The following is a 26,816-nucleotide window of genomic DNA, read 5'->3' as shown; positions in this document are numbered from 1 at the left end:
TTTACTGCCAGACACCTATGGACGAGAAATTCAAGCTGGGAATACTTGCGCGTATTCCCAGGATAGGTACTACAACTTCCACTATTGCACATACCGCATCCAGCCCGGTTGCGCAATGGCGCATAGGTCTTTGGTCACAATTATGTGTAGAAAACATAAAATCATACGCAACATTCGCAAACTTTCACTACATGGTCGTGGAAACACCCATTTACAGATTAGCTGTACTAATTCGTTCTTTCTCCAAATTAGCAGACATCAGGAGTGAATTGAATTATCCTCAGCAAATGTGGAGAGCCTGGACAGGAAAATAACCATCCCAAGGCAGAATGCGGTGTATAACAGAAGCGGTTGCAGCCATGTCGGCTGCCGAAAAAGAAAATGTGCCTTTGTTCCGGGCCTGGAGGAGTCCAACAAAGCCCAGATCAAAAAGCTTCACAATTGTCGCTTGGTGCTAGGAGCCAAAGGCCCTATCGTTGAAAGAATGGTGGCCACAAGGATAGTCGTCTTTCGAGCTGCTTAGGAGGCGCTCTCGCGGCTCTTACGATAGCTGGCCTAGAGCGACGGCGTCAGCACGTAAGGGGACTCATTAAACATCGAAGTTGGAGGCGTGACCAACCTCCTGCTCAACCTGCAGGCCATCCACAATCGGAGCAAGCTCGCTCAGAATCTCATAAGCCCTCTTGTGATACTCGATTTGAGCGGCGATCAGATCGGCGAGGTTGCGAAGGGGTTCGGGAGTGTCGAGAACCTGAAATGATGGTTAGCAATCATTGCTTGCTGCTTTGCAAAGATGCGACTACATACGTTCTTCATAACGCCAACGGCCTCCTCGGTCTGCGTGACGAATTCATCCTCGGCTTTCTCAATCTCTTCCTGCGCCTCGGGGCTCAGCTCCTGAGTCTGAGGTTCATCTGCGCGCTGAGATCCGGGGCCAAGTTTCCACGTAGTGCCATGAGCGCGAGCCTTGGCGGCATCGAGAGTTAAGCGCGAATTCTCGACATTCTTGCGGGCCCGAGTAGCGAACATCAGGTTCGTGTTCAGGGTGGTGTTCCAGCCAGCGAGGAAACGGCTCTGAATCTGGGCATCTTGGGCCATGCGTGCCTCGCCAACGCGCTCCATAGCCAAAGCATACTTCTCAAGAGCTGTGGCCAGGGGATCTTCTCCAGCGCCGGTGTGCTGCTGGTGAAGCACCTGGCTGCTAGCCAAACTAGCGCGGGCGATGGCATGGTTGAAAGTCTTGGGCTGAGGCTTCGCGGTAGGAGGGGCAGTAAGGGCCGCCTGGGCTTCGGCGGGAGAGCCTGCAGCGGAAAGAAGAGTGACCTTCTCACTGACAGTCCGGCCGAGGTCTTGGAACGTCTCCTTGATGTTAGGTGGGTAGTCGTAGGCCTCGTTCGAATATTGAGAGCTTTTAAAACGTAATGTTAGTTGTCATCGTCTTTGCCAGTTACTATAACTGTTGGGTATTACTCACGTGACGGCTAGCATTTTCTGATGAACCTGCTTGAGGGCATCGACTCGCTTTTCGAGATCGATGTAATCGGGAGGGAGTTGAGTCTGCGAGGAGAGTAAGCATCTTCCAGCCCACAGCAGCCGATCGGGCCATAACTTGCCTTATCTTCAGCCTGACCAAGCTGCTCCTTGGTGTACTGAAAGGTACGAGAGGCAAAGGGGGTGATCTGGGCCCCCAGAGAACTGTGTTGCGGGTTATTCGTCAGCCTGGAGGCACCCCTCGCGATAGGTGTCGGCTGAATGCGTGACATAGACATACGAGAAGCTCTTTCCAAAATTCTTGAAATCCATCGCTAAGGCAGTGGTATGGTCCAATGTGGAGGAGAAGGCGACACAACTATGAAGTTGGAGGTAAGCACTGCAATGGTGCTTATTCAATGACGACGGTAATGGTGGTGGTAGTAGTGGTTGTGGTATTTCTGCCTCGTTGCCAGCTATCAGCCAAAGGTAGACAAGTATCCAGTAAAGAATCTTAAATTAGCTGCACGGCAACGTTCTCCATGCTGTCACAAGCTATCCAGGGGAAGCCAGACCAGTGCATTAGCTATGCATAGTTCACGTGACTGAAGGGGGACGCTTTGCAGGTCGTTCATGATTGGCCACAATAGACGGCGCACGAGCTCGGAGCCACTGTCACTCAGGTACTTTGTTGATCGTCGTTACTAGTGTATGCTATATATGGGGCTTGTGGCACCTTTCCAGGAATTATCGGAGCCCTTGCACCCTTCATACAGAGCCAACTCAGTTCCAAGCTTGTCAAGTCTTGCTAGCTACACAGCATCCAAACATCTCACTCAAACCAACCTGGTAACACTGAATACTGAATATTCATAGCATCGAAAGCCGCGAGAATTGTATCGCTGATTTTTGCTATCCTGATTATGCCTACATTCTGTTATAGGAAAGCAAGAAATCTCTCCATGCCGCGCTTCTCCATTCAGTTTTAATCTGGAGGTTTTGAGTCTGCCCACGAGGGCTCAATGTGACGGCAAACATTCTCATAGTCCAATAGTTTCGGATCGCTCAGTGGCAGGTGTGGTGTTGTCCAGAACATTGTCCAGTTGGTGTCCTTGAGCTGCCATGTTCCCAGTGATCTTTCAAAATACCACTTGTTCACTGGGTTGTCTTGTCGACTTCGCCAGCATAGCCCCTCCGGGAAACACCCTCGGACCATGGCGTTAAACACTACATCAGCGACACCACCGCTCCCCTGACGACTTTTGAGAACCGCGAATTTATCCAGATATGGTACAAGCCGTCCTGTTTTGTAGGCTGTTTCATCATCGAGGCCAAACGGCTTCTCCCACGTCAATATCGCACCACCTTCGTACTCTCCAGCAATGATGATGCCGGCCAAGTTCTCATTCACACGGTCAAGATAATGCTGAACGTCCAATTCCCTGTTGAACGAATCGTTGATAAGATGAACGAGTCGTGGAAGGTCTATGCAGGTATCAGTGAGCCTCAAGCGAGGCGCTCCAGGCCGGGGTGGAAGCCATGCGCTGATTGTAGGGTCAGGATACACTGTAAGGGGCATTCCCCGTTTGATCAAAGTTGCCATGTGCGTCTCACCCGATACTCTGTCCCCTTTATTTCCTGAACGTACTCTCTCAATCGGCAATGATGATGAGAAGACGGGCTTGTCTGTCAAGAGGTTGTGGATCAACGGATTCTGCCTGTTGCGTGTCGTAACCCGGGTAAACTCTTGAATGGGCTTATTGGCTGCAGCCGAAGGAGTACTTATAATGGCCGACGATGTTGAGGGCAACATTGAAAGCACGTTCTTCGCAAGTCGAAGATTACGGGCATGTAACTGTCGCACATTCTCTGGTAGTTTCCCTCGTCTTGCCTCCAACCCCGACGGATGCGTGAGTGCGTACATGATGCCCTCAAACTCTTGTTCCAGGTTGATATATCGGTGACAAGAATCATGTTCGTCAGCTAGTGGTGTGCCCCCAACAGGATCTAAGATGATGACTTTTTCGACTGAAGCTACTTTCATGCCTGCGCTGCAAGTAGCTTTGGGTGATGCCACGGAATTTTCAGCTGCGTTGAACTGAAGTCCGGAAAAGTATTTAGTCAGGGCGACAATAGTCTCATCAGCATCTACCACCTTGACACATTTCATATCAGGTGCCATCGTGACGGGAGGTATGACTACGATGGCATTATCCTGTAATGCTCGAAGTACCAAGTGTGGATATTGGATATAAACGCCAGAAGGCATGAAACCCTGGCCTTTGGCCATATGTGGCTCCGTCTCAGCGACGCATTGGTCTAGTAGGATGGAACCCGGTTCTCCGAAGTTCTCAATGGCCTGTTGAATTCTCCAAGACTGCTCCCGCAGTATTTTTCGAGACGACTCGACACCGCCATCAAGGACGATCAGGCTCACAAGGCCGAGCTTACGAAGCTGAGAAAACGTCTTGGCAATGGCGCCTAGGGTTTTGTCATCCAAATTTTGCGGAAGGGCCATTTTGACGATGGCAAGGTTGACGGGCTCTTCTAGAGGTACTGCCAACTCATGCTGATTACCCTGGATGAACTTGGGTGACTGATTGACAACCCGAATAGAGGAATACGTCTGGTCTGATGTTTCTTGAAGCTTAGAGGGCTTGCGCTTCTTGGACACGCCGTCGCCCGATTGCGGGGCATATTTTTGCAAGTAGCCCTTCGCATCCCGGCGAGTAGCCGAAGCTTCTAGCACAGAAACTATGAAGTCCTGGAACAGTCGTTAGATACCAATGAGATTCATTTCTAGCTGATGACGGAATAAACATACTCTATCTTCCGCCCGCTTCTTCTCCCTCGCCTTAGAACTCGATGAGTGTCTGACCGCAGAGAGGGCAACTTGTAGAGCCTCATCCTGCCGAGTGCTTACTGACCGCGGGCGGTGGTACAACTTGCAGTTGGGTGTGCTGCATGAGTCGAGGGCAAAAGACGCCTGAGGTGGGAGTAAGAAGGTATCCTGTAGCCTGTATTTGTAGGGAACCAAGGAGAAACGCACCCTGTTTACCAGATGACTGGCTTGTTTCAATATAGGAGCACGCATGTTGCCATATAGTGTAATGTGATGGTGAAGATGGAGGGCGTATCAAACAAACTTGACAACCCTTCAAAAGATGAGTGAACTTTGAAAGATTCAAATGGCAGCGCGACTTCTCACCGAACCGCTGATATCTGAAAGCTTGAGGTAATATCAAATGCAACAAGAGATTGTTTCAGTTTTGAGGTCGCCAACCCTTCACAAGTCAGGTAGCGTATTGATGGGGAAGGTCAAAGGCTAGCCATGTCGTCGGACGGCCATACGCGACGGTCGCCAGACAGCTATTGGATATGATCGGGTCTCAATTGATCGAGACTTGGATAGGGAATCTATGAGAGAAGAAGGATTAAGATGATGTGTACGAAGTGTGAAATTGAAGAGACGGTGACAAAGACCAAACGGATATTCAGGTTGTTGACGGGCTGTGGCCCTGGTTTGAGCCAGTGACTTTCCACTTTGTGAGTCAACCGACCTACCAGAACGCGTACTGATAAGCCGATAAGACCTACAAGTTCCCCATCACCACGCCGGCCATCGGCGACCGTCTTGTATCACCGTAGCACCGAGGCGAGCAGTCGGAAAAGCAGCGAAAGTAGACAAAGAAAGGAGGGTAGAAGATCAATTCTGTCAAGAGCTGGTGCCATGATTGCAATCCCCATCAACAAGCATTTGATTTATGCAATTTTATAAATGTCTATTTGATTCAAAACCAAACAAGCGTAGTCACACACGTTCGTTATTGCTGTGCAAGCAGCAACACAGGCAGTCAGCATTACTGTGCCGCAATAGTTTGACTGCAAGAGCGGGAGCTGCCGCAATCAGTAAGGGTGAGAGACCAACGTGTCGGTTCTTCGTTAGTGCAGCAGGTTCAGTGCCTGAGCTGTCCAGGGTAAGGCACTTTGCTATATGCCTTTGGTGGAGCGAAGTTTTTGGTACTGTCCATACCTGTGCCCAGGAATCCTTACCACCTCCGCGAAGGCCACCCCGCTTCTACAATTACCTTGTAGTAGTGTACTTGTCCGTGTAATCGCATCTGGGGCCAACTTTGACTGCCTGTAGACTTTAGTGTCGCTGACACATATGTGGCAACTGCTGCCGCTGGATTACATGTTACATCTTTGACAGTTGGTAAGATGTCGAGCATATACCAGTATAATGCTCAGTCTAAGTACTACCCATCTTTTTAACTCCATTCATTAACCCACGAACGTGACAGCGACGATTCCCCAACTATCCGCAACCGCACTTTTTTGATCTTTTTCTCACTTAGTTGTCGCTTTCAATCCACAAGTTTCAATATGAGCCCGAGACTCCTCTGGATTGGTCTTGGCAACATTGGTAGGGTAAATAAGCATTCCCACTGCTCCTTCTTGTGTGGATTAATTCCAATCGCGATCAGGAAAGCTCATTCAACCTAGGGCATGTGCAGGAACCTCGTGGAGAAAGCCGATCTAGACAAGCCACTGCTCATCCACAACCGCACCATCGAGCGGGCCACTGCCCTCAGTCAAAGTCTACCTCAAGGCAAGACCGAGGTCGTTGAGTCCCTGGCTGATGCTATTAGCCAGGCTGATGTTATCTTTTCATGTGTCGCTCATGACCAGGCAGTGGAACAAGTCTTTGCAACTGCCGTTAAGGGAGATATCAATGGCAAGCTCTTTGTTGAATGCTCGACCATTGCCCCCGAGACAACCGAGGCCGCAGCAAAGTCGGTCCTAGAGAAGGGGGCTGAGTTCATCTGCGCTCCTATCTTTGGAGCCCCCGCTATGGTAGCCGCCGGCAAGGCGACCATTGTACTTGCGGGGCCCAAAACTTCCATCGACAGAGTCCGCCCGTACATCAACGCTGTAGCAGCCCAAGAGATTAATATGGCTGATGAACCCTATTACAAGGCATCGACCTTGAAGGTGTTGGGCAACACAGTCATTCTGGGCATGGTCGAGCAGCTTGCCGAGACATATGTAACTGCAGAGAAGAGTGGCCTTGAAACCGGCTATGTGAAGCAGTTTGTTGATGCAATGTTTGGAGGGAGCCCCTATCCAGCGTACTCGCTCCGCATGCTGGAAGGTGACTACCACAAGAGAGCCGAGCCGCTTTTTGCTGTTGATCTGGCAAGAAAAGATGCTCGTCATGCAATGGCCATCGCTAAAGCTGCTGGCACGCGGCTGTGGAACATTGAAACCGCCGACAAGCATCTTCAGGAAGTTCGGGAACATGCAGGGCCATCGGGTGACATGGCAGGGATCTACGGCGCCGTGAGGAAGGAGGCAGGTCTGAGGTTTGAGAATGACGCGGAGTGATACCGCACCTTAGAGACCAAGTTCCTCAAGTCAGCCCACCTGTAACTAAGATGTTAACACTGAAAGAGGAAGTGGTATTGCCATGTCCTTTAAGATGGCCGTCTGATATGTATTTTGGACTAGTTGGTACCGGAGCAAAATACTTTGATTCTGTATTTTATAGTGGAAGGGGTGCGTAGATATGGGAAACCAAATCTACCTGAAGGGGATTCCAGATAAACTGACTAAGCCTGTAGTAGCAGCAGTAGCGACACAGTGCTAGGAGGTGATGAACAACCAACTTGGTACTGTGCTTCAGACTGCCTCCACCTACCGTCCAAGCCTCGTAGCCCACAGTCTCACAGCACGACACCAGCATTGGATCAACCGGCGAAGCGACCCGACTACACCACTGCGAAGGTTGCCATATCTACAGACAGAAGCTTGAAAAGTCCTCGATAGAAAACAACAATGGCGCAAGGGTTCGTTTGCCGGCGTCCCTTCTCTCGACAGCGCAAAGCTAACTCTCGGACAACAGGTACAGCGTCTTCGTCGGCCTCGTTATTGTCGCAGCCATGGCCGCCGCCGCCTGGTTTCTATCGCCCAAGGGCGAAAACCAAATGTACGTCTTATTTTTGCGATGCAAGATCAATGCATGACTTTGCATGCCTCATTGCGATGCGGCTAACGTTGGTAATAGCATCTGGAGATCCTCCCTTCTCCTAGCACTCGCCTGCTGTTATCTCATGTGGGCCATTACGTTCCTCGCCCAGCTCAACCCTTTGATCGAGCCACGACGCAGCAACATTCGACCAGGTTTCGAACACCATTGATTGGGTGGCATTGATGGCAGCGCGCGGTCGCAATGGAATGCTGATGTAATATTATCGACTTTGCACTATAAACTCACATGGACGGCGTTAAGGATTGGCTGGGGGTTTGTCACATACGGTTAAGATGCCGACTGTCGAGCGTTATCGCCGTCGTATCCTGAGCTACAGTTTACAACAGACGACGCCGGCGAACTCACAGTTGGGGTCTATACTGAAGCAGATTTGTAGGAAGAAAGGCGAGGCAGGCATGCATGCAAGGCCAGTTTACGTCACGCAGAGTATTGAATGCCACGGGAATTCATTTGTTAATATATTAAGTGTTATCTGTCACTATCCTGCGGCTAAGTCGCTTGCCCATTCTCTGGCATACATTAAAAGTCCCCAGAGAGCCTTACCATCTGCTGCAATGCTCGTCTCCCCAATAGAGTCAACGCCATCTAGTCCAGCAGCCCAAAGGACACCCCGTCCCACTGCCCAGCGCGCCAAAGCCCCTGTTGTTGCAAGCAGTGTAGAAACCCCATAGCCGCAATCTAGTAGTATACGGAGAGCCTCGACGTTATTTGCCACCACGGCCCATCCAAGTGACCGCGCAGCGGCTGGGACATCGTATTGCCATATAACCATGAGTATCGGAAAGAGTTTCGTTGAAGACGATACAAGCAGCGCAGTCGAGACAGAATTTGGACGAGAATAGCGAGGTAATATGTTCAACATAATAAGAGGAGAAATGGTTGAGGAGGTCATGAATCGAATACTGACGTGGAAAGCGAGTGTTGACAGGGCACAAAGTATCACTAATACATCGTTAGCTGTCGCTCTCATTACTTCGCTGAAGGCCAAAAACAACATACGGAAGAAGAGATATTGCGACACGATAGACTGCTGGGTCAAACTACCCAGGTTAGCCACCTCGTCTTGAGCTGAAGCGGGAACCGACTGCTTTTCGATGCGCGCCCACGTCAAATAGACATCGAAGAGCAACAGAAGAACGCCGAGTCGTACGATAGAAGACTATTGAGTACGACGATTAGTTACGTGAGATTGATGGAAGGTCGCAAAATGACCGGCTTACATCAAACCGATCTTCGTCTTTCATTAGTGTATTGTGAAGCAGATGGCGATACACTTGAGGTTTTATCAAGACCAGGTCGATGAAGAGCACCACGAAGTCATGCTCAACGTACTTGTCGCAAAATTGACCACAATTTCTGCACACCGTCAAACGAATGTTATGCCCGCTCGACTTATCGTCGACGTTCGAATATTTGGTCCATAATGTCTTGACCGGATGCCGGCATTCAATGCAAATGGGCATCTCAAGGCGAAGTCAGGTTATGGGCAACGGAGGGGTGACGCGATGAAGGCGTTTGGCATGGCTGGAGGTACTGATCCTGATGGAGCTGAAGCTGAGTGTTTGGGCGACCAAGCCAGCCTTGTCTCGTGGTGGTGTGAGCCTACTATGGTTGCGGCCCTCGTTCTGCGACTGCTTCTGGTTCTTGCTGCCGTTAGTGGTAGCCCTACAACATAGGTAGATGTGGGCCTGCACGAACTACGTAGTACAGCTCCAAAGAAAGAACCTGGGAGGGGGTCGGAACTTTCCTGCTACTGTGTATGCTTGCTTGGCCACGGCCACTGAAGGTACTCTGCTATTCTGCTTGCTCTTCTGCTTGCTCTCCTTGCAGGGCCCATAGGTGGCGGAGGCAAGGTGGCCACCCCCACCTCGCTGGAATTAGAGCCATATACCGTAAGCCGCTAATTCATGTCCTAAAACAGCCCAGGCCTGAAGCGAATTGGGGATGACAGGAAAGCCACATATCCCGTCCCCACTGCAAGGTCCGCTAATCATTATTCAACGGGACAGGGCTTCTGGTTACGTCGTCTCAACCAAGGGTATCGTTCCTAAGTCCCAGCCCAGGCGCACGCAGTCGGGGGTCCAATGCAGTGCCAGCCAGTCCAATCCGATCTCGTTCCAGTCCACATACCCTTCAGTCGAAGTGCTGGCCACCACCTCGACACATTTCTATGTAATAATACCTTCACAACATAACTGCTACACCAAGTCTAACTATACACCAAGGTAATTCCAGCTCGGCTGGACCCATCCTTCGCTCTTCCCGTCCTTTCATTCTTCACTTGGCCCGCGATCGCACTTTGTCCTCCCTAACGTGCCCTACCTTCCCCTCCGATACGCTCAAGGGCGAGTCCACATACTCTCCGACATCCTGTCGAACTTAAACATCACAGACGGGGCCCTTACATTTCCGTCAATCTCTCATCCTGTCTACAGCACCTAACCTCGCAGTGCGTGCCCACCCGAGTCCAACCTACGACGCCACATCCTTCAACCTAGCCTCCAATCTGAGCGACCGACTGTCATCGATGACAAAAGCTGCGCGCTGATGCACCCTCCCCAGTTTGCCTGTCACCTTTCCGACGAGGTGGGCGGCCTTGCTCGAACATGGCGGACTCCATAAACCCCGTCGGGTCGCCATCCCGCATGTCCTCATCCGCCCTCTTACCAGCACGTCACGATGCCGATGCCCGACCACGTAATCGCCGTCTTATCAGCACCGCTGATGACCCCTCCACGGGATCTATGGAGAGGCTTTCAGCTTCCTTTTCCGCCCTCCACACCCCGTCTAGCCGCGATCCAAGTCCCATGCCTTCCGGCCACTTACCACGAGACAGCTCCGCTAAGCCGAATGCTCGCAATGCATCCGCCGATAAGCGTCGAAACAACACTTCCCCGTTCAGTGCGAGTTTCTTAGACACTTCATGGTCTCAAGGTTGGGCTTCAATCCAGGGGCTAGCGTCTTCTATTCTTTCTGGCGGAAGTGTGCATGATGCTGGCTACGAGTCAGATCACCGAGAAGGAAGACAGTCGGTAATCAACTCCCTGAAAAGAGATTACTCAACGCCGCCGCGGAAGACGCCCAAAGCTTGGGGTCCCGAGCCGCCATCTAGCTCGCGGCCCGGTCATCAAGATATTGCAACCGGCTCGTTAGCTGAGAGAGACACCGCTCTCAAGGCAGCTCGTACAGCGAGCGTTTTGGAAAGCCATGAGGGGGTCAACGGGGGCCTCGACGTCGCAGGCAGGTACAAGAGGAGGAACTCAGACGAAGTTGCGAGGGATGCTGTACAAGACGATGTAGTCCAGGATCAACTGGTCTACATACACCATGTGCAACCGACTGACACTTATGCGGGCATAGTACTCAAGTACCGGTGTCGCGAGGACGCATTCAGGAAGGCCAACGGGTTGTGGTCAAGGGACATTCAGGTACGCAAGTGGCTGGCCATACCGGTAGATGCCTGCGAGATTAAGGGCCGTCCATGCGAACCGCCATCGCATGATCATCAAGGAGTGGATTTCCTGGCACCGACACCAGAAACAAGGAGCGCTCACTGTGCTGAATTTACAGCAGACCAGTCACAGCAGGTCGACTTTTTTAGTTTGCCGATCAGCAACGGCTCAGCCTCGGGTCCCAAGAGCGAAGAACAGGAGGAGCTGCCATGGACTCATGTTCGTTGGGTCACGTTAGATTCGAACACAAAACCGGTTGAGATTGCTCGCGTGTCGAGGAAATCGATAGGCTATTTCCCACCTCGACGGAAGAAAAGCCTACGCTCTGCCTCGACACTATCCACCCCAAGACATTCCTTGGATGCCGTAGGAATCGCGGCTGGGTTCTCGGAAAGCCCGGAACAAGTTGGGAGGCCGTCCTCACGACGGCAGAGCAATCTCAGTAATCGGCCCAACTTACCTAGCACCCCAGGAAGGTCTACGCCGGCGTCTTCTAGGAGTAGAATGAACAGTGATGCGGGAGACACAAGACCTGCGTGGATGAGACGGCCTGGCGGCGTTGGTTCCATGGGGAGGAGTGTGCGAGCCCCTGGTCCGGATAAAGATTACTTCAACACGTGGGCCAAAAAGCATCTACCTGGAATTGCCATTGACGAGTCGCTTCCGTCCATCTCTGTCATGGGATCCGAGACTGCAAACTTTGGCTTTAGGCCGGGATCTAGTAGTGGAATCGTGGAGAGCCCTTTTGACGAGGGTCAGGATCTTGCAGCGACATCTAGGCAAGGCTCGGGTCTCGACCGGGCAGCAGCAGCTGTGGAGACGTGGCTGCGCGGTGCGTTTGCCAAGTCACCAGGGACACCTACATTGGGGGGCCGTGGCCGCCACCTGGACGACCTGGATCTAATAGAATTAACCGACACCAACAGCGACGATGGGCGGCTACCGACCCCAGCTGTAGGCGGAGGCGTCACAAGTGCAGGGATGTTGGAAGCTACGCCGATGACGGTCAGTTCAACCGCAAGGAGCGACGGAGACAGCTCCGTGAGAGGTCGAGGATTGAACACGGCGTCTATTGCCAAGGGCAAGAAGTCTGATTAGGATTGGCACAATAGTATCATTACTCTTGTTGCCACCATGGATCCAGGACATACACCACGACATCACCAATAACAGTTTTCTTATTGATCATGGTAGGCAGCCGGAACGGCGCGCTATAGGGTGTGGCCGTCGTGTTGTCCTTGCTGCGATCGTTGCATTGAAAAAGGCGTTAGCGGGCATGAAATGGGGTGGGGCAAAGGAGGGAACTCGTCTATCAACAGCCGCCTTCCTTGGGTCTGGTTCAAGCCTGGCGGAATCTCGACGAGGTGCCTTGGAACCTCTTTGAACTTATTTTGAGCTTTAAATTCATACTAGACTTGGGACGGTCGTTGACAGTTTATTTTATTTTATTCTTTTCTTCCCGATTCACTCTAGGGGCGTTTGAAGAGACTGGAGCAGGTTGAGGTGACCCGACCAATGGTGGAGAGATGTGTGCATAATCAAGCTGACTTGACGTGACTAAAGCTTCAGTCTTGGATAAAATTATTACTCCCTCAACACATGTCCATTCTGGCGTGCTTGATTATGTGGCAGGTCTCTGTACACCAAGGGTAAGCGGCGCATAGTCCTGTGATGAACATCGAACATACAATGTAGTCAGCTGGTAAATGTTAGACTTCTGCTTAATGCGTACACGGTATGCCTGAGTTGGTTTGTGTTCAATATTTGAGTATGACTTCCCACGTTGCTTGTCTTGGTATATACTTCCTTCGTGCCAGACCTTTTCTGGGTGCATTGGAAAATCTAACTGTCGTGCAAGCAATTGGGACACTTATTTCCTTCCGTCAGAAACCCACCATCGCTTGTTGTTACAGCCATCAACCCTTGCGACAGAGCAAGCTCTAAGCGATGTCTCAAAGATGCAGAAGGCGTGTATGATTGAAAACTTATGACGCAACTTCCTCCTCATTGAGGTCCTAATCCTAAATCAAGATTCATGCTAGCAAGATCACCGTTGTTGATGCCAAAGAATTGGAACCTGTTGAACATTAGTTTCGGAAATTTGGGGCTGACGTGAATCGGCCATCACTCACCAATCTTCAACATTCAAGGTGTTAGGGACAGGTTGCCCTTGGGCAGATCCTGTGCTCCAGCTATCACTCGGGCTATGACCATCCGGCATTAAACCGTCGAAGTTGGCCGTCCATAAGTTGCTATTCAAAGTGCTGTTAGAAGCTTGCCCTTGGCCTTGTGGCTGCTGCTGCTGCTGCTGCTGCTGCTGTTGCTGAAAGCCCTGCAATCCCGGCTGTATCACGTTGTGCCCCTGAGTAGGGCTTCCGCTCAGTCCCATCTTGCTAGACCCTCTTTGTTGGAACTGGCTGTTCTGGCTAGAAAGGCCACTCTGCATGTTAGAATTCTGAAGCTGTGCCATGAGGCCAGCATCCATGCCTTGTTGATTCGGAGGGGGGGGCGACATTTGAGGAAAGGCTGGCATACTGGCGCTGTCAGGGAATAACTGATCGGGCTGGAAATTCTCCCATAGCGATTGAGAGATGTTGGGTGAGTTACGCGTGACGAGATACAGGTCTGGCGGTGTGGCAGGAACGGAAAAGGAAGGATTAAAAGGGGTTGCGGGCCTGGTCTGCGGCCTTGACGATGTACCACCCATGAAGGTGTCGGCATTCTGCCTGGGATTTGGAGAGGTGGGAGGCGGCATAGTCTGAGTAGCTGAAGTCCCGTCGCCCTTCATGTGACTGGGCGTCTGAGGACGGGATCGCTCGTAAGACTCTTGAGGAGTCGGGGTATTGACGCTGAAATCAATCGCCATGTCGTCGTACTTCCTCTTCGCTACATCCTGTGGTCGCTGCTGTTGCTCGAGCTGAGCCAAGGTTTGCTGTGCCTTTCTGTGTCTCTTGCCAGCAGCCTTCTGCAAACGTTCCTCCAGGACCTTGTTCCCAATGATGGATTCAAAAAGTGTATAGACCATCTTACCCACCAACCACACTCGTGAAACTTCCTTGAGAGCCTGCATGCATGTTCGTAGTCGATCTTGAGTCACTTGTTGGATGGACGGGACTGGAGAACGCATTTGATAGACATGCATGATGAGCGCAGAGAACAGACTGTAAACGACAAAAGCTGGGCAGAAACGAAGTTCGCCATGAGCAGCCAGATTTTCGATAATGGAGGTGATCATAGCTGCCGCCTGGAAGGCGATGTTTCGCGAAGGGTATGGAGAATCGTCAGGAAAGCGACTTCCCCCGTTCGGTGGCATATGAGCCCTGTGTAACAGGCATAACGTCGTGTAATAGTTTGAGTGAAGTAGGGCAGACCAGAAATGATGCCGTGCAACTTCCCAGTAGACCAGTTTCGGGCAATTTTGAAGCCAGTCAGCCAACGCCATGTCGCTGTGCGTCAGGTCGATAGCGTTGCGTTGGCGGCCCTTGGAGGCGACAGAGTACTGCTGGGACAATACCAAACCCATTATTTCGCATAGTTTGACGTACTGCATAAAGAACTGCACGTGTATCGGGTCTGGAGGGTACTCGCTGTTTCGGTCGCCATCGTCCTCGATGAAGTCGTCTTCTGTGAGCATCTCAACGTCCGAGTCGTCCAGGTTGATATGCACCGGCCGTCCAAGGGCCACAGCAACCGATCTGTCACGCGTGAAAAGGGTCCACCAGACTCTCTTCCATAACCGCTTGTCAGAGCGACTGAGTTGCGACTGCTCTACACTCCGGTGCATTCCGGAACCTTGAGCGACAATTGTAGCGACCCGACTCCAATAGAAGACATTCTTGGTGACATCTTCGGGTCCCTCCCAGTACCAACCCATCAGCAATAGTGACTGGACAATTGTCACCCGGTCGTCCTCATAGTTGGCATCATATAAGGCCTTAGCCCTTTTGTAGAAGGTCAGTGCAGCGGGGGTTGTTGAGCCGTTGGCATCCATCAGTTGTGGATTTGTGCAGACGCGGGAGCCGGCCAGCAGCACAGCCTGCAATAGTAGGAGGGAGGGAGGGTTCTTAGGATCGCGATACTGCCTCATGAAGCGAGTTCGGTTGATAACGGGCACGATCGGATGAACCCACTTGAAGTAGGAATCAATCAGCTCATCGCAGAGGGACCTTGGTGGGAGCAAAAAAGCGCCACGCTGATGCAGAATATCTATCTCGACGTTGTCAAGCTCCGTGAGCCGAGCTCTCGAACCCCGGACGTTTTCGGGTAGCGGGTAGTGAACAACATCGGAAGAGCCTTGGCGATCGTGTACAAGCAAGGTCAAATTGGATGACTCCCCCAGATATGCAACTCTTCCAGCATCGGTGATCGGAGCTCGGGTGAATTTGGGCTTCATTACTAGGTTCAGGTAGGTGCCACTGTCGATCTCCTCTTTGCGTGCTTGAGATTCAGTGTAAGTTGATGACGGCGTACCATCGGTAGTATGATAGACGGCGGGTGTCCTCGGCGGGAAAGTATTTGGAGCGGAACTGCTGGGGGCTCTGGGTGAACGGTCCTCGGTAGCATCCCCTTTCTCACTGGAGCGAGTATTGGTTAGTTCGATGTTGGGAAGAGATGACAATGGCGAACTGGGACAGACCTGTCCGAGTCTTTGTTCGTTCCGGCATTCTGGGTTTTCTTCCGTTTAGGCGTCGGGATGCGACATTCGATTTGAAAAGCAACGCAATTCGTGCATGGCACACCAAGACTCGCGGCATCACATCGTACCTGAACAAGACGTTAACAGATGGCCAGGTATAGCTTGAATATGGTTGGTCGTAAGATGAGGGGGAGATATGGAGATGACACTGGCAGCAAGAGAAAGAGCCTCGGTCCAGCGATAGAAGAACAGAAAGGAGGGGAAAGTCTTGGGGATGTGAATCGTACCTTACGGGCGTGGCATGTCTACATATTGCATACCAATGGTCAGCTTAAAGTAGTTTACAATCAAGGGTAAAGGTCAAAATGGGTGAGGTATCGATCTCGCAGCGCAACGTAGCGACGCGGCGCGCGCAGCGATACCTCGGCACAAAGTGGGCAGAGGGGCCACGGAATGGCGGGCGCTCCTCTCATGGCATGGTAAGGCGGGATGGCTACGTACCTCGCAAGCTCTAGAAGCTCGTTGCCTTTTTGGATAAAACAATAGACGTCAGCACACTCTACATCATGAACAAAGGCTAAGTAACGCAACGAAAGGCTCAAGGCAGGAGGGGAAGGCAAATGACGAACCTGCGAAAACTCATGTGGTTGGCGGCGGCGGCGGCGGCGGCGGCTGCTGCGGCCGAGGCAGAGCTACTGCCTTGAGCATTGGGGCTCGTGTTGGCGACGTTGGAACTGGAACTTCCCCCCGCCTGAGAAGGTGAGTCGGGCTTTTGCGGCTGCTGCTGCTGCTGCTGCTGTTGGAGTTTCGGGGCCGAAAGATCGGTGGACGACATGTCGACTTCCATGGCTGAACTGGGTGAATTGTCTTGGACCAGCGACCGTAAAGCGGGTGCTGCGACAGAGTCGGGAGAGAGATCAAGGAGTCTGTCGACGAATTTCTCTGGGTGACGACTAGTAGTAGGGGGACTAGGAGGGAATAGGAGTGGTAGTAGCGCTCGCTCTGGCCCAGGTGCAAGGTCTGCAGGCACCAAAAGTACAGACACTGGCTGAGGCACTGTCGGCGGCAACGGAACCTGGTGGTGGTGCTGTGCCTGGTATTTGGGGGTGTGCTGGGCTGAGGGCGGGTGGCGCTGGTGCTGCTGCTGCTGCTGCTGCGGGTGTCGCTGAGGGTACAAGTGCTGGTGCTGGTGCTGGTACTGGTACCGGTGAATGTCTAGGTGGCGAGGGAGCGTGTTCGTGTGCGGGCGCGGGTGCGGAGGTGCTTGGAGGGGGGGTGAGAACAGAATTGTTTCCCCTGAGTGGGTGGAACGGGAACTGGAACCGCTGGTGCTGCTGGGGTTGGAATTGGAATTCGGAAAGTGCCAGTCTATCGATGCTGGGGCAGACGCTGGGACAGCTGCTGTTGTGGTCGCCAGCGATCCCATTAATAAGGGAAGGAGTGGGTCTTCGGCTGGTGGATCAACCTCTGGCTCTAGCTCATGCACCGCACAGGATGCAGGTGCTGGGGCAGGAGAAGAAGACGGAGGTGGAAGACCACGAAGAGGATATTGAGCAGCAGACGCGGTTTCGAGTGCGCGAGCGAATCCAGCTCGCAGTTGGTGCTGAGACGTGAAGACCACTGACCCTACAGTATCCTCCTCTTGCTGCAGTGACCCTGGAAGGGTGTTGTTGGTATTTTCCGTCAGAACACAGGATTCGGCCGTGTCAAAGCCTTGATATAGGGTCCCAACGTCTACATCCAAGCAAATACTGAAGTCGGGTTTAAAATCCGGATCGATTTCGATTTGGTGATCCAGGTCGCTATGTCTTAGTTGAACCTGCAAACGATGTCCTTCATGCGACTTCTGTTGCCTCTGCTGCCTCAAAAACGGCACGTCCGGGAACTCGATACCGCCGTCCACTTCAAGACTCGGCACGCTTGACCACTTGGGCACAGCCATCCAGGCCTCGCTTCGATAGACTATAGAGTCACCTGTATTCCTGGAGCGGAGTCTTTGCAACACAGTTTATTCCGCCTAGCAGCAATACGATAAAGCGGGGCGGAAATAGACACACTGATGCACTGCAACAGATGGCATTCGCAAAGAATGCGGTTGTACCTTTATCCAAGTCAACATTCTGCTTTTGCTGCCAGGCCCAGAGCAGAAACCCACACAGCAGCTGTCTCATGCTCGGAGCCACCAAAGACAGGATACCTTACTTTTGCTATCCGGCCTCAGTGCCCTGCCCTGTTAGTCTCGTCCTTCTTGCACGTTCGCGGCCTGAAAGTCAAGCAGAGCTATCAACCGGAGTTTCGACGTCGCCTGGTGAGGGACACCGTATATCGAAATCAGAGATCAGGTCGGCGTTCTCCTAGATGCCTGCCGTCCGCTTCTCGGCCGGTTTGCCGCTATTGGGGTTGCCTGGGAGCACAGCCCTCTTACATCACCAGTCTGCTGTCAATGTATCCCAGTAAACGGCATTCGGTTTCATCTGGTCTCTCGTTCGTTTTTCCAGAAAATTGGCTTCGGTATGGCTCGAGTATCAATCGGCCTTGCAACAAGGATCGACCCAACGTTGTTCGTGTCCCTGCGTCTCGATGGCGAGCCGATATGATAGCTTCTAAGCGCCTGGCATGGCTACGCTTCGGCTCTGCTTAAACTTTACCAGTAGACGCGGTGCCTTACATGGGCAAGAGCGAGCCTCTGCTAATATATGTGACAAGAAGGTCGACTGAGGCAACAACACCAAGACTTCGAGAATGACATGCGCAAGGTCTATTTTCCCCCGTTCCCAGCATGGATATATCCCCTGCATGACCAATGCCCGGCTTTACCCACACCACCAGTAACAATTAGTTCCCATACGTCCCTACTATTAACGCTGAAATAAATGGTCTCGTGGGAGGGTGTGTCGGCATAGCCAGCGTTCACCCAGAGGTCGTGGAAGAGAATGAAAAGAAAACGCTTACAGAAACAACCTTCTTGGCAAGCATGTGAGACCTCTCAACGGCGGTGCTGGTAGGATCGTGACCCCTCCCCCGCTAATCAGCCCTCATCCCGGATCCTGGCGAAGATGTAGTTGCAGTACAGGAAGCGTCTCAACCTCTGGGCAAGATGGTGCTTCTCTTGTGTATGAGTGTGCATCTCAAAATGGGGCAGGGTGATCATATGTTACCATAGAGAGCTCTAACTCATACCTGTGTTCCGAAATCCATCCATATGAGCCGCTGTTCGCCATAGTACACTCGCAATGTCCATGCTGAAAACGGGCAATGAGTGCATCCCCTTTAGGTACTTTCCGGGCTATCCATCACTTCTGGGCCCTAGGTCCCTGCCTTTACTGCCTCTGGACGCATTTTTGCGGAATCTACTTGATCTGGGGTAAAGGATTTGGAGGGGTGGTAAAGGTAAGGATTGTGCATATGGGGGCACTGGTGAGTATGTGCTCGTATGGATTGGGGATGTGCTCCGAAACGGCTTGGTCCCCGCATGTTTTGCCTGTTCGGGTAAGACTAACGCCATACCTCAATGTGATTCTGATTTCTCCTAGCGCTCCAAGTCGCGGCCGAGAAAAGCATATGATCACACCTAGCCTAGCTGATCCAACTAGTCCTGAACCTGGTGGGTTCTTGAGAGTTTTGGCACGTTTTGCATTGTGGCAACTTGTCACCGACTTCTAATCGTAAGTCAACTTGGCTGTCGTTTTCGATGGCCAGACAACACTTTCCCAGCCATTATCTTTACCTGAGCTCACGTTCTAGTGGGGTCGTTGAGCCATGGAGTTTTTTGGGCGGTTGGATGTGTGCATGATACAAATGAAAATTGAATAAGATGAGAGGACCGATAGAGGACAGGCATTGATCTTCCCATCATTGAATTGCACGTTGAAAGGGTGGACGAGGACATAGAAGGCCCATAAGTAGTTTGACATGGAATGTTCCACGAGTACTAGTTGGGGGAACACCACGGGTGACTATGGGTGCCTATCGAGGGCTGTCTTGATCAAGCAAAGTGGCAGAGCATCTTTCAATGTTGATTTTCAGATGCTCGGAGTATTCTTCTCAAGAGTTTCAGCCCACTTGACACGCCTTCTGGCTTTGGTGTGAGGTAAACATAATGTCAAGCGGTTGATCATACCTCGCAACACCTCCCCTCCCTCGTCGCTTGCTGTGTCCCTTTTGAGGACAACCTCCTCTCAGACCAGGCATGCAAAGGAGTGAAGCATTAAGCCAAGTCCAACATCCGAGGCAGATAACTACCCATGTTGATGACGCCGCCATCCCTCTCTGTCTATGGCTCACTAATCTATCGACATGCCACCATTATATGTCAATGAGTTTGAATCAGACATTTTCAGTAAGTTCCATATGAGGCACGGCATGCCTACCGGTATGTCTATCCACTAAATGGTCTATTCGAGCCCCTGTAGGCCTTCGGGTGAACCCGGCCTAGTACTCATTGTGGAGCTTCTGGCCAATGGTAAGAAAACGAAGACTCGACAGGTAACCGATGAAAGTAAATCATCTCAGGTAACAAGACTTTGGGCCGATTCACAATCGCAGATTCCATTAGGTAGTTTCCATGCAGGCGATCATATGTCTAATAGCTTTATCTGTTTGTCAAAGTTGATTTTGGTCAACGCCGGCTCCCCAAGTCTAACACTACAAAGAGATGCCACATACTATGTACAATGTTGGTCGCACGGTCAAGGCCGTCCCTGACTCTATTTAATCAGCAATCGGACGTACATTGCCTTTAGCAACTGGGCTCTATGTAGAGGCAGTATGCATCCTATTTGCATGAAGCCGCTACACCTGAAGGTCGCCGATAAACAGTGCACTAACACCTTCTAATACCGCCAAGAAAATACAGAGTAAGCTGGCAATGAAAAAATGACTGATGGTGGATCCAATCTCTAACCACGAGCCTTCATCCTTGACTACCCAGAAGAAATAAAGGGTGAGAATATCGCTGATAGCCATGACGACCATGAAAAGCGAGGATGGAGCAACGCCTAGTCTGACGTTGAGAGTTCCAAGGTTTGCCGAGATAAGGACGAATGGTATCATGAGTTTGAGGATTAGGAGTATCCCTTGCGAAAACGGGTCGAATATTGGTATCAGCCGGTATACGCTGTCCAAGCTGAAGGCTGAGACTGAAGCCACGTTACCCGTACTGAAGAAGGCTGACTGTAGCAGGACGAAGAAGAACAGTGCCACCCGTGCATCTGCAAGTGTAAGGACCCTGAACGCCGGCTGCAAATCGCCCTGTGTATTGCCGGCACTTTTGTTGGTTATGGAGGTTTGACGCTCTCCGGTACCTCTGTTAAAAACAAAGACACGATGTTCTAAACTGACCCAGGCTACCAACAGTATGCTGAAAGCAACGTAAAAAAGTCCTTCATATGAGATGGTCAGAATTACGAATGTCGGAGCACAAGTGAGAAATATGGTCATGAGGCGATGCAAGTAGTGGTTGTTGGGTTGCACTCGAGAAGCCAGAGGCATAAGAAGCGAGACCACTAGATGGCTGGTCAGCATGGCATTGGGAAAATAGACCAAGATGGCTTACCCAAAATCATCCAACCCACAGTTTGATTCCCCCGAGGCAATCCCTGCTTTGCTTGGAGAGACAACACGCTGGATCGAGTGACGATGATTGATAAAAGCACTAACCCAACCTGATGATTTTTGTCAGTTGCTTCGCATGTTCAGCCTAAAGAAGTTCAACGTACTTGGATGCCTGTCATTGCCCTTGCAATTGGAAGGGTTTGCCTAGATGCATGATTTGAAGACGACGTTGCCAGCAACTTATCTTCCCAAAAAAGATATGCGATCCCGATCATTGCCATAGTGATTCCACCAGCCATGCTAGATGTATGTTAGCCTGCTAAAAGCTTATTATGAGTGCAACGCTATTTTTTGCATACATGAGAGAAACATCCTCAACTTTCATGGCTGGGAACAGCGTAAACGAGCTCATGATGATGCATGAGAAAAACCATGTTGTAGACGGCAGAATATTGGCTTGTAAAAACTCCAAGCCATATACTGCTGGCCAAAATGCACCGAGAATATATATCAAAGTGAAAATTTCCCGGTGTATGTATCCTAGGGCCTGGATCTTGTCAGTAACTTTAGTTCACACGTCAGGTGACTCCACTTACCAGAGACATAATAACTCCCAGATAAATAAGCACATTCAAGAGGGAAGAAACCGCAACGCCCCCGGTCCTGATGTGTCCAAAAAGCGCCTGTCGCCCTTTGGCAAGAGAGCCACGTCGAGCCCAGACCTCCTCCCAGAATACGACGGGGAAGAACCCGTATGCGTAGTAAGTAAATGGGGACTTGGAAATGATAAATGATGCATACAGCGTGGCAAGTATAGACGTAAAGAACATTGCCCCCAACGTCGATCGTGAAGGGGGATGAACTTCCTGCAAAACATGTAAACTGATGACGCCAGTCAATGCAAATGCCATCCAACCGAGATAGCCAATGGTAATCAGTGCACGGAGGAAAAGCCAATCATACGTCTGAAGGTACCTCAAACCCTCAAGAGTAATTTTCATGAGAGCAGCCGACTCCTCGATAGCCTCCTCGTAGTTGCCGGCATCAATCAAGCGGCGAATGTCGGCTACTCGGCGCTTTGGAGCCATACCTGCCACACTCAATGGCTGGAATGGTCGATAACGTAACTCTGTGCCCCTTTTCCGTTCTTCCTTGACACCATACATCTCTAAAATCTCGCATGCGTTGGCAAGAGCAGCTTCTGCTTTTTCTTCAATGCCGGCGGAGATGTAAGACAGAGGTAGCTCGCCAACTGAGTTGGCTGGAAACTCAACGCCAATGAGGTATGCCATCAAGGCGGCAACGTCTGCCTGCGCAACATCATGTCTCTTGACATTGTCGAGATGCCAATCTGAGGAATACTCATCATGTCCTGGGGCAATCGTGTCGGGAGCCAGCACTGGGGGAGCAATTCCTGAACCCCAAGTGATCAAGGGCGTCCGCGTATTGTTTGGGTGTCCATCGCCGTGACTGCCCCAGTCACTCATGCCGTGGTCGGCAGTGAATACGAAGGCAGTTCGGTCGTCAGCATAGAACTTTTCGATCAGCTCTGCGATTTCCTTAACGCCTTGGTCTACAACTTTAATGTTCCTCAAGTACTCCATTGAGTAAGGTCGGTATGAGTGACCGGTGGTATCCAACCCAAGAAGATGAAGAAAGAAGACGACCTTATCCTGACGCAAGGCGGTGCCCAAGGTTTCGTTCTTGGCCGCCTCGGCGAAGAAATCCTTCACATGGTTGAACACCCAGTAGTCTAGCTCCAAAGCATCTTGACTAAAGTCCTCAAACTCGTGCCCGTAGGTGTAAGAGTCGACGCGTCCGGGGACAGCGCCTTGCTCAAACATAGGCAAGATATCGGGAGACCCCCAACTCCAAGTATGACGACTTCGATTGAACACGCTGTCGAAATTAACAGGGTTCAGCTTCCAGCCAGTTGCGACAGCCGAGACATCCTCATAGAGACCGGCAATAAGGGCAACGTGGCCAGGGCGAGATTCGGTAGGTACGCGGGTATGCGATACGCCAAAAGTGCCGTGCTCCAAAACGCGGGATCGCAAGAAGGGGGCCAGAGGTCGCGGTGTTAAATCTTGCTCGGTCTCTGGGAAGGGCTCGGGGAAGGACTGAAAGGCTTTGTCTGCTCGTAGGCCGTCTCCTAGATTGCTGGGGTCATTGACATGCTCGCAAGGTTCATCTCGGTAAGGAGCATTTGGAGTTGGCCTAGAGGGTTGATTGTTGACGTACCAACGAAGAGAACAAGGCGGTCAGCAGGTGGCTTGACATTGGCAGGTCGATCTATCTTGACAAGCCGCATGCCCGAAACAATCGGACTCACAAAATAGATGTCGAAAATGGAGTATATGTAGACAAGATGAAAGACGAATGCAATCGCCAGGAAACTGGCGCGCGAAAAGACGCCCATGGCAGGCAGAGAGCAAAGGACACAATGGAGGGCTCCAATTGAGTTCTCTCGTATCGTTTGTGGTGCGTCGTCTCGTCTTGCCTTGTCTCGCCTGTCATCCAGACGTCGTCGTGTCCTCGACGCTTCTGGGGTAGAAGACTGGCTAGTAGGCGCAGAACTGAAGTGGAAGGGACGGGCTCGTGTGTCCAGGCAGATTAAGTAGTTGGAACCCTTCGACCCCCAGCAGCAGAAAACGATTGAAAGAGTGGACGCGCACTTATCTCAAGGTGTGCGCATGGCTCAAAAGCTGTTGGTAATGCGCAGGATTGGGAATGGGGGATTTTCGCCCAGGAGAACACAATCGTCACTCCCGCCTGTTGCATCGACGCGGAAATTATTTGGTGGTTACAACACGTCGCTGGCTTCTTAGCGCAGCTAATTTTGGACTTGCGGAACACATGGGCAGACAGGGGTAGTGAGGTGCAAGGTACTATCATCCCTACACATTCGCGTACTAGTATTTCCCCAGAGCGATTCTGCCAGTGAGCAACTCCGAGCTACGTACTCACCTGCTCGTATGGAGAACACATGTGTGGATAAACAGTACGTGTCTTGTCCTGGTCTTTTACCCAGGAACCCTTGGAGTGGGCCCTGGCTAGCCAGTAATAATACCTGGTAATCAATGACAAAGCTCATACCAATGCTGTGAGCTTAGGGGGGGAAAGCATTTAAAGAGAGCGCAAGCTCAACTTCAGCAGAAGCTGAGACATCAGGGTGCCTACTATGTACATGGCTTTGCGAACCTCTGCGGACAGTCGTAAATCACACTCTTCCTCCAGGCGGGCCGTGTCCGAGGCATCAACTGCTTTTTTTCGGCCAGATCGCGAACGGGTGGGTGAAAGTCACTTGCATGTGTTCTTTTTGGTTACGGACCGCTTTCAAGTCAGAATTCACATAGTGTCATGCCTCAGCTAGGCAACTCCTCTCCTCGGCAATATCTCAAAAGCCAAGTCGCCAGGCCAAAGTCTGTATGTCTAGCCACGACAAGAATAACGAGAAAAAGATATCCAGGGGTATCGCCCAATTCCAAATGCGTCTCGGCCATTGCAAAATTCAAGCAGTGGCCATAGAACCACTATAAACCTCTCAGACCTCTGAGACAATTTACTCCATCAACGACTTCGTCACCCGTGAATAAAACTTCGCAGCATGTGGCCGGGAAAACTCGATCTCCTCCACCAAAAAGTCGGGAAGCAGATCAATTAGATCCCGATCCCGGTTAGAGTCCAGCTGCGGCTTGTAGGTGAAGTGCGCTTCTTCGTAGCTGTCCTCCGAATTTTCTGTCTCAACCTCAAGCTTGAAGTGGAGAGCTGTAATGCTGTTAGCTTCCATTCCTCATCAAACATCAGTAGTATATTACACAGGGTACTCACTTCCGTTTCTTCCCGTTTGAATGCAGTCAAAGACTTGCCCAGCCGAGTCACGCTTGACTACCCTGACAATCAACCCTGTCAGATCACCGTAGAGGTCCTCCTTCAACTGAGCCGTTTGCACCGCATCTGAGCTAGCTGTAGCAATAGCACGAGCGGCTGCGTTCCCGCCTTTTATGGCGCTTCCTGGGACCTTGACAGTCACTGCTGTCGCAGCAGCCTCTGCCGACCTGCTCGCCGCCAACTTGTTCGACAGCGTCTTTACTTCTTGTTTCGCTTCAGCAAGAGATGCCGACAATTCCGCCACTTTCTTTTCCATTTCCTCAAGCTTCAGTTTACTTTGCTGGCCTTCCTTGGCTAACGCTCGTTGAGTCCCCAAATCCTCCTTGAGATTGTTTATGAGCTCGCTCGCAACTTGGCTGCGTCAGCACACACTGTTACGATGTGAACCCTTGGCTTTGAAACTTACTGTTCGCCCTTTCATCGCTCTCCTTCTTGAGAGTGTCAAAGTTGCGTTCAGCCGCCTTGATTCCAATTTCGCGCAGATCACGGTATTTAAGCTCGAGATTTTCGTACTTTCTGGCCGCATCACCTAAACGCCTACGAAGGTGTGCGTCTCCCAAATCTGCGTCCAAGTTGTCTCGTGCCCGAGCGCGTTGGACAGGCTCTTTGAGCACAGGCACATCGTCGGAATGGCCAATGTCCGTCGTGTCGATATCGGTAGCTTCTGAAGGTTGCGTCTCTAAGATTTCAGAGTTTTCGTTTCTTCCTAGCTTGTTTGCCGGACGGCGCCCGCGCTTCGTTCGCTGCGCTGTAAGCTTATCGGTGGGATTTGACGATTCCCTTGTCGTAACAGCAGCTGCTGCCCTCGGTCGACCTCTGGGTCTTGCAGTGCTCGTTGTCAGGGGCATGGTGTCTTCCTCCCCCGAATCGACCATGCTCTCATCCTCGTCTTTGTTGTCGGCTTTGCGCCCTCTCTTAGCGGTCTTCGTGTCCTCTTTACTCGACTCTTCGACGTCATCCTCGCTTCCAGTTTTATTGGTGGAAGCGATAAGAACAGCTGCAAGCTTATCATTAGGGCGACGTGCGGCTTTTCTGGCGGGCTTCGTAACCTTGTTCGCTGGAGGTCGTCCGCGGGGTTTCTTTGTTGGTGCCATGTCGTCCGTCTTCGACTTTCTGTGCTTGTGGATCTGGGCGCCTAATCCAGATAGTTCGTCCGAGTCTGAATCCGCCAATACCAACAATTTCGATGATCTAGAAGCTCGTGACATTCGCACCGTACGTAAAATTTGATGACAATAACCACAGAAGTTGTCACTCGCTGGATTGTTTACTCGCGCTGAGAGTAATCGCGGAACATACGCGCTCAGGTGATATATAATCACACAACACCAGAGGCAAATGTCGTTTGCCACTATCACTTGGCCGTCCAAGAAAGATTATAGGTCGCAAGTTCGGTAGACGAGAGAAAAAGAGATTGCAATAAAGATGTGGACATGCTGTAGCTATGCGGAATTGTTGCGCAAGTCATTTACCATTACTTCACTTGTCTTTGTAGGAGTAACCCTTCGGGAGAAGAAAGTAAATAAACGGCCCAGCAGCAACCCTCGGCATGATACCCACTACCCCTAGCACTGAGCGGTACGCGCCTGTGGCGGTGCGTACCCCACGCTGAGCCATCAAGCAGCAAGTGGCTTAAGACTTCCATGGCCCGAACCTCGGGTGGCGTATTCATAAACTCCTTTGTAATGGTGGCCACGTCTCGTTCGTCCGCTCGACGTTATCCCACTCTTCACTGAATGCGCCCTACACCTGATTTTTTGGT

The 26,816-nt window shown here is 51.4% G+C and overlaps 8 protein-coding genes across 8 annotated transcripts; 3 read left to right on the top strand and 5 right to left on the bottom strand.

The window, feature by feature from the left end:
* Positions 1 to 519: 519 nt before the first annotated feature.
* Positions 520 to 4,564, bottom strand: CTRU02_202093 (acetylglutamate synthase; the record flags this gene model as incomplete). The annotated part of the gene is made up of 10 exons (XM_070203979.1): positions 520 to 555; positions 620 to 751; positions 808 to 1,408; positions 1,475 to 1,557; positions 2,317 to 2,332; positions 2,484 to 2,955; positions 3,085 to 3,188; positions 3,393 to 4,234; positions 4,295 to 4,456; positions 4,520 to 4,564. 10 exons carry the CDS (start codon positions 4,562 to 4,564, stop codon positions 520 to 522), a joined length of 2,493 nt encoding a protein of 830 aa, XP_070062561.1.
* A 1,292-nt stretch (positions 4,565 to 5,856) lies between these two features.
* Positions 5,857 to 6,858, top strand: CTRU02_202092 (6-phosphogluconate dehydrogenase 2; the record flags this gene model as incomplete). Its single annotated transcript, XM_036732517.1, has 2 exons — positions 5,857 to 5,901; positions 5,977 to 6,858. The coding sequence occupies 2 exons, from the start codon at positions 5,857 to 5,859 to the stop codon at positions 6,856 to 6,858; spliced, it is 927 nt and encodes a 308-aa protein (XP_036575767.1).
* A 450-nt stretch (positions 6,859 to 7,308) lies between these two features.
* CTRU02_202091 (6-phosphogluconate dehydrogenase 2) lies at positions 7,309 to 7,670 on the top strand (the record flags this gene model as incomplete). The annotated part of the gene is made up of 3 exons (XM_036732518.1): positions 7,309 to 7,319; positions 7,376 to 7,459; positions 7,538 to 7,670. The coding sequence occupies 3 exons, from the start codon at positions 7,309 to 7,311 to the stop codon at positions 7,668 to 7,670; spliced, it is 228 nt and encodes a 75-aa protein (XP_036575768.1).
* A 330-nt stretch (positions 7,671 to 8,000) lies between these two features.
* CTRU02_202090 (arv1-like family protein) lies at positions 8,001 to 8,985 on the bottom strand (the record flags this gene model as incomplete). Its single annotated transcript, XM_036732519.1, has 3 exons — positions 8,001 to 8,464; positions 8,522 to 8,681; positions 8,743 to 8,985. 3 exons carry the CDS (start codon positions 8,983 to 8,985, stop codon positions 8,001 to 8,003), a joined length of 867 nt encoding a protein of 288 aa, XP_036575769.1.
* A 1,143-nt stretch (positions 8,986 to 10,128) lies between these two features.
* On the top strand, positions 10,129 to 12,072 carry CTRU02_202089 (LysM domain-containing protein; the record flags this gene model as incomplete). The annotated part of the gene is made up of 1 exon (XM_036732521.1): positions 10,129 to 12,072. One exon carries the CDS (start codon positions 10,129 to 10,131, stop codon positions 12,070 to 12,072), a length of 1,944 nt encoding a protein of 647 aa, XP_036575770.1.
* Positions 12,073 to 12,978: 906 nt separating this feature from the next.
* Positions 12,979 to 17,552, bottom strand: CTRU02_202088 (cutinase transcription factor 1 alpha; the record flags this gene model as incomplete). The annotated part of the gene is made up of 6 exons (XM_036732520.2): positions 12,979 to 13,051; positions 13,107 to 15,548; positions 15,611 to 15,738; positions 15,898 to 15,915; positions 16,112 to 16,136; positions 16,240 to 17,552. The coding sequence occupies 6 exons, from the start codon at positions 17,550 to 17,552 to the stop codon at positions 12,979 to 12,981; spliced, it is 3,999 nt and encodes a 1,332-aa protein (XP_036575771.2).
* Positions 17,553 to 20,401: 2,849 nt separating this feature from the next.
* On the bottom strand, positions 20,402 to 23,582 carry CTRU02_202087 (gpi-anchor biosynthetic protein; the record flags this gene model as incomplete). Its single annotated transcript, XM_036732523.2, has 6 exons — positions 20,402 to 21,114; positions 21,165 to 21,273; positions 21,328 to 21,463; positions 21,523 to 21,710; positions 21,760 to 23,315; positions 23,405 to 23,582. The coding sequence occupies 6 exons, from the start codon at positions 23,580 to 23,582 to the stop codon at positions 20,402 to 20,404; spliced, it is 2,880 nt and encodes a 959-aa protein (XP_036575773.2).
* A 1,143-nt stretch (positions 23,583 to 24,725) lies between these two features.
* CTRU02_202086 (chromosome segregation protein) lies at positions 24,726 to 26,262 on the bottom strand (the record flags this gene model as incomplete). The annotated part of the gene is made up of 3 exons (XM_036732524.1): positions 24,726 to 24,931; positions 24,995 to 25,405; positions 25,461 to 26,262. 3 exons carry the CDS (start codon positions 26,260 to 26,262, stop codon positions 24,726 to 24,728), a joined length of 1,419 nt encoding a protein of 472 aa, XP_036575774.1.
* Positions 26,263 to 26,816: the final 554 nt, after the last annotated feature.

The sequence above is a fragment of the Colletotrichum truncatum genome (genome assembly GCF_014235925.2).
Source record: "Colletotrichum truncatum strain CMES1059 chromosome Unknown Contig_0001, whole genome shotgun sequence".
NCBI lineage: Eukaryota > Fungi > Ascomycota > Sordariomycetes > Glomerellales > Glomerellaceae > Colletotrichum > Colletotrichum truncatum.
This window is presented reverse-complemented; position numbering and strand designations above follow the sequence as displayed.